This window comes from Cyberlindnera jadinii, assembly GCF_001661405.1.
Source record: "Cyberlindnera jadinii NRRL Y-1542 unplaced genomic scaffold CYBJAscaffold_1, whole genome shotgun sequence".
Taxonomy (NCBI): domain Eukaryota; kingdom Fungi; phylum Ascomycota; class Saccharomycetes; order Phaffomycetales; family Wickerhamomycetaceae; genus Williopsis; species Williopsis jadinii.
The window spans coordinates 1,798,161-1,803,760 of record NW_017963652.1 but is presented as its reverse complement, the minus strand read 5'-3'; the positions used below and the strand labels follow the sequence as shown (position 1 = coordinate 1,803,760).

The 5,600-nt window shown below is 41.4% G+C and overlaps 4 protein-coding genes across 4 annotated transcripts in view; 1 reads left to right on the top strand and 3 right to left on the bottom strand.

Annotated features, from left to right (window-relative positions):
• Nucleotides 1-1,886, bottom strand: part of MSN5 (karyopherin MSN5) — a gene marked incomplete at both ends in the record, with an annotated part of 3,552 nt that extends 1,666 nt beyond the window's left edge. Inside the window, 2 exons of the mRNA XM_020213533.1 lie at nucleotides 41-1,685; nucleotides 1,716-1,886. Of these exons, the coding sequence (XP_020073588.1) occupies nucleotides 41-1,685; nucleotides 1,716-1,886 (1,816 nt within the window). The remainder of the gene's footprint in view (nucleotides 1-40; nucleotides 1,686-1,715) is intronic.
• Nucleotides 1,887-2,623: 737 nt separating this feature from the next.
• On the bottom strand, nucleotides 2,624-3,583 carry RPF1 (rRNA-binding ribosome biosynthesis protein RPF1). Its single transcript, XM_020214224.1, has one exon. It carries the CDS (start codon nucleotides 3,560-3,562, stop codon nucleotides 2,681-2,683), a length of 882 nt encoding a protein of 293 aa, XP_020073587.1. The 5' UTR covers nucleotides 3,563-3,583; the 3' UTR covers nucleotides 2,624-2,680.
• A 168-nt stretch (nucleotides 3,584-3,751) lies between these two features.
• IPK1 (inositol pentakisphosphate 2-kinase) lies at nucleotides 3,752-4,573 on the top strand (the record flags this gene model as incomplete). The annotated part of the gene is made up of 1 exon (XM_020216971.1): nucleotides 3,752-4,573. The coding sequence occupies exon 1, from the start codon at nucleotides 3,773-3,775 to the stop codon at nucleotides 4,571-4,573; it is 801 nt and encodes a 266-aa protein (XP_020073586.1). The 5' UTR covers nucleotides 3,752-3,772.
• Nucleotides 4,565-5,365, bottom strand: HTD2 (hydroxyacyl-thioester dehydratase HTD2; the record flags this gene model as incomplete). Its single annotated transcript, XM_020216172.1, has 1 exon — nucleotides 4,565-5,365. One exon carries the CDS (start codon nucleotides 5,363-5,365, stop codon nucleotides 4,565-4,567), a length of 801 nt encoding a protein of 266 aa, XP_020073585.1.
• Nucleotides 5,366-5,600: the final 235 nt, after the last annotated feature.

The window sequence follows — 5,600 nt, the reverse complement described above, 5'->3', positions numbered from 1 at the left end:
TTCTCTGGCATAACAAATGCAATTCTGTTGAGTTCTGTACCACATGTTGTTCTTAGATCTTTGATTGTAGATGCAAGTTCATCAGATGCTCCTTCAGGACACTCAAATGTACACACAGTCAGAAGTCTTTCAATGACTTTGAATATCAAATTGTCCTTACACAATGGTGTGAACTGTACATATAGCTGGATAAGCTTTTTCAAAACAACAGGATCCTTAACTTGCATTGCCAAGAGCTTATCGAGAAGGATCTCCACTGTCCCCAAGAGTTGCTCTAATTTCTCGTTGTAATCTGCATTTCCGTACCAGATTTTCCATCGGACAATACCCCTTACACTCGCCTCAACAATATCAAACTGAGAGATTGTCAAGATAAATGGTTCTTGATGGTAATCCAAAGTCTCTGAAGTTAATACAGTACTTCCAATATCAGAGGAGAAAAATACCTCCAAACGATTATTCAACCATTGTAAGCCACGTTCTGCCCTAATGCAAATCGTCAATCTGATGATATCATCAACCAATCTTTTGTAGTTATTCAAGAACGAGTAAGAGTCTGCATGCGAATTGAAATCAAAAGCGAGATATTTACAACTGACATGCTCCTCTGGAAGACTGCTGTAATTTAGCATCTTACTTGCAGCTACTTCCAATAAGTCAAAAATATACTCATCGATGATCTCAATCTTATCATTTTCTCTGAGCATATTACCCCAAAAGTTAAGGGATATAGCTGAAATTGTCAAACTATCGCTTGCAGTTGTGGATAAGACCAATTTTAGATAGTTTGAGATATCTGAAGTCTTCTCGTCCACGGTTTGTAAGTGTTCGCATAGCCCAACAATCATTTCCGTCACTTTCTTCGCAAATGAGTAGTATTCATCGTCGATATCATCTGGATCAAGTCTAATTTCCTGGTAAATATTTGTCAACAGTTGCATGCCTTCAGGTTTGAAGATACTACCAACGATGGCATCCATATCTGAAGATCGACTAAATGACCTTGTGAAAAGAATGTACAAACAGTCAATTGCGATGTTCTTAATCCTGATACTATCAATAGTCACAGCTTGTAGCAGAGTGTTTAATACATTTGATTGTGTGAGTACCGAGCTGTACACCCAATTTAGACATGTCTTGAAAGTCTCCAAAGTTTTGATAACACCTTTCTCATCTCCATTTTTGATGAATTCGGTCAATGCTTTAAGCCACAGCACGAACCACCCCTCTTTTGTAGCCTTGGATTTCTGTAAATTGGCATTTGGTTCGTAAATCGTATCTAAAGTTTCTTGAGGTAAAACCACATGGGTACACAAGGACGTAAGTATGGAGTTTCTTCTCGAGGTGATAGGATCATCTAGGATATAAGTATCTTCAAACAGAGTTCTGAATATAATCAGTACCAATGTTCTTGTCTGTGGGCTCAGCATCCATAGGTCAAATAGATCCTTATCCATTGTATACCAACCTGTGACAAATGCCTGGTACTCCGCCTCGGTATCCTCCACAGTGGCAAGGTAAGAACCCCAGCACCTCTTTGCTACGCCTACCCAGATGAATGCCAGTTTCTCTTTGATGTAATGTGGATCGTTCTCTTGGAGGTTGTTCGCCAGATCGATGATCCATTTACGGATGGCCAACTTCTTCTCCTCGTCATAATTGTACCAGTTACGGGTGATTGAGTTCTGCAACAAGGTCAGTCCAAAATGACGCACAATCGTGTTGTGGGACGGTAGCGCCAGTTCGTAGCCCCATAGAGGTGATTCTTCTTGACTCTTGACGTGTTCCAAGAATGCCTGTGCCTCCCGACGAGCTTCGTTCGTTGACTTTGGAGAATGTATCAACTCCAGGGCGCTAACAATCTGTTGCACACCAATAGCATCCATTGTGTTCGCTTCTTGTGCTCTGTTTCCGTTTCAAGCCAACTAGTGAGAGACAATGTATAATAGGACACCGTGAACTTTGCTTACTCTATGCCGCCCTGTTGTCTTGTTGTTGTTCTATTGCTTTGTCAGTTGTTTACTTTTTTTAACGAAAGTACGAAGAGCGACAAAAAAACAAACAAACAAATACAAAAAGGGCAATCGGCCGAAATCAACTGCTGAATATATATACAAACTCTTTAGAGCCAAACAGAATTAGCAAAGATAACAAGTGGTAAATTACTGAAGTTGATTCCTAGCTTTGGATAATGAAGCCACTCCTATTCGTTGGTGCCTTCTAGCGAGTGGTGTTTACGAGTAAAAAATGGATTTGTTTTTCTTCCTGTTCAACTCAAAGCCGCCGCCATCGGAACATCTCCTTGTTTATGTTTTTTTTAACCACCCGCCCACTGCTTGCCGCCCACGGCCAATTGTGCCCCTCTGTGTATTCTCTCTCCTGGCCTGCAAAGGGTAGCCTGGACAGGATTCGCGGCGCACAGCGTAGGCTGGGAAGATTAGATTAGATTACAACGCTGATAAATGTCCTTGCGACTTGATAAACAATCGCTGAGAAACGGTGCAATGCCCTCTGTATACTCTTAGCCATGGGCTGTAATACACGCTGGCTAACTGTACAGCGGGGTCCACTTCCAAAGCTGTTATGAGTGTGATGAAAACACACCCCAAAAAATGACTACAAGATACGCAGTTATATCCATTTGATGATAAGTTGAACCATATGTACACAGCGGAAATGTTCAGAGGTAGAATTTTCTCTTGTCCCTCTCCATATCTGGTCTGTGCTCCCATTCGATTTCCTCCTTTATTCCCTTCTGTACCCTTCTCAGCTTCATCGTGAACTGTGGTCCAAGTTCTTGCAACCCAACTTTCTCCTCGTTTCTAAAGACATATCTATGCCTTCTGAAGAAGATGTAGTCTCTTTGGTTGTGTAACGTAACGACGTTTCTTCCTTCAAATTCTGGTCTGTGGGGGAATAACGACTGGAAAAGTCTTCCTACAGTCTTACCCAGTCTCGTTGTAAAGTTGTTCAAAACCAACTCCGGGATGTGATCAGTGGCTTTACCGTGTCCTTTGATTTTCTTACCAGGTATAAGCGATGTGATTGAGAAATAGAAAGTTGGTCCATCTGGTAAATGGATAAAAGTGATACCGTTCACGTTCTTTTTATCTTCGTTGATCACTATTAGATCTGTGTATTCTCTATTAGCACAGAACTTCGACATGTCCTTCATCGAGAATTCTCTTTTGCGTTTGATAAACGTAACGTTTGGTAACACCTCCATCAACATATCTGCAAACTCATACGCAGCCTTTCTTGCATTAGCATTGGTGGTTAACAAAATCTTTGGTTCACGACCGTCAAAGTACGAACTGAAATCATCTTCACCTTCGACGTCTGCACCAACAGTTTCATCAAATACTCTCTTAGATTCAATTGTCTCGGTAACGGCGGTTTTCAATCTCTCTTCTTTCAACGCTGGGTTCTCCTTCTCTTCCTTGGCTCTAGATGCTCGAAGCTTATGACGATCTTTGTTCTTCTTCGCTTTCAACTCAGCAAAGAGCTTCTGTCTAATCTGCTTATTCTTGATCTTGGGTCTTTCAGTGGTTCCGGTACCCATTGTTATTGCTGTGTATATCCTATGTTGAACTAATTTGGTACTGAAAGAGGTAACTACATACTAAAAAAATTTTTTTTTTCTAAGATAAACATACAGATCCGGCCGATGAGCCCTCGGATTTGTACTGCTTCATAGCGATTGTTGTCTGAGTCTGGTCGATGGCTATGTTACATATATCAGGAATGGCAACAACATTTAGTATGAACAGAGATGAAGATACTTAAACACTCAGAGGATTGGATATTACTTGCGAAGGGAAATGCTAATTATGTATATCAGTATAACGGTTCTGATAGTTCGCTGAGTGATAAGGTACTACGACTTCGAATGAAGAACCAAACCATAACAACAGAGCAGGTTTACAAGTTCATGACAGAAACCATGTGCCACATGCTTCCCGAAGTGGTTTCAGTCGAGTTGGTTCAGGTTGAATTCATGAAAGAGGGTGCATTAAACGAAGGGTTTGGATTACTGATGCCAAACATCCTAAAGAATATGGAAAATGTAAAGAAGGGTAACTACTTTGCAGCTTACAGTACAGAACTTGACGATATGTCAGTGCTGGAAATAAAACCAAAGTGGTTGATAGAAACAAGCTATGGATGCCGAAACTGCATTCATCATAGACATAAGCATGGCGTAGAACCATTGTTCTGTTCAAGGGATTTAACAGATCGGCGGAAAATCCATGACGTTTCACTCAAATTGGCTCATCATTCCACCAACGTTCAAATTGCACTGGAAGAGTATCTCTTATCTGAGAACAATGTTTTCCACAGGATAATGAAACTCCAGGATCCTGAGTTCACTATGAATGGAATATACAGTTTAAGAGATGTTACGGAGGACCACTGTTTACAGATGACGCTAAGAGACGTCACCGTTTTCCTCAGGTTTGATGGATCCTCGTTCATAGAAGCTGTTGTTACCGATGTGGATCCCAAATCGCCTCTCAAATGGGACAAATGGGTTAAAACTGAACACCAGTTGACGAAACAATCTCTAGGATGATGTTAATAATCCTTCAGTAACTATAAATCCTTGGGAATTTTCAATCCACAGTTTCATCTGTGCATCAGAACCGGATTGACATAGTCTCAAAGGTTGGTTGACAAAAGCCGGGGATGAGTTTTTGTACTTGAATGACTGGACCTTCAAACCGGCATACATTGAAGTTGCCCATTCTAGCAATAAGGTCACCATCAATGGTCCATGGACTAGTAGATCAGGATAGCCCTCACGTTGCGAGTACTCCTTGTTGTAGTGAATCTTGTGCGGGTTGAATGTCAATGCAGAGTATCTAAAGAGTAGTATCTCAGTTGGAGTCAACTGATGGGTGTGTGTTGGTCGTTCTGAAGCGATCTTTGTCACACTGTTTGCAGGATCAAATGTGTGATTTGTATATATCAATTGTCTAAGCTCTTTGAATCTTATCTCCCCATCTTGTACCATTTCTCTCGAAATGTCAACAAAGAAGTTGTCCTTTAGTCTTCTGAACCTTGTTATCGTTTCGTTACACTGTGACTCCTTTCCGAGCTCTAGAGGCTTGATGAAGTCCATCTGGCCTCCAACCCACATTCTTCGCCTAAATGTATCATCCTGGGGCTGCTGATAGGAATCGTACCCATCTTTTGAGAGCTCACCTTCAAAAGTCTGTGGGTTGTAGTAGGCAAAATGATACCCCGGCGGTACGCTGGTGCCTAAAGGTTTGTGCTCATTGAAGAAGGAATACAACGATGCTTTAAGCTTCGAAGATTGATATGGCGATAGATAATCATTGATGACAAACTTCCTACCAAGCATATCTTATTCGTATACTTTATCTCCTAAAAGGACCATAAGAAGCAAGTGAGATATTGGTTCGCTTAAGGTGAAAGAACCTTCGGATGTCGGCCCAATCCGGTGAGGTCCAAATGCGCGAGTGCCGCCGCAAACAACAACACAAGCCGTAACCAAAAAACGAAAACGAATCAGAAAGGAAAGCACAACAACGGAGAAAATCATGATAAAGCCGATGACGGCCAAATGCAGGTTTCAT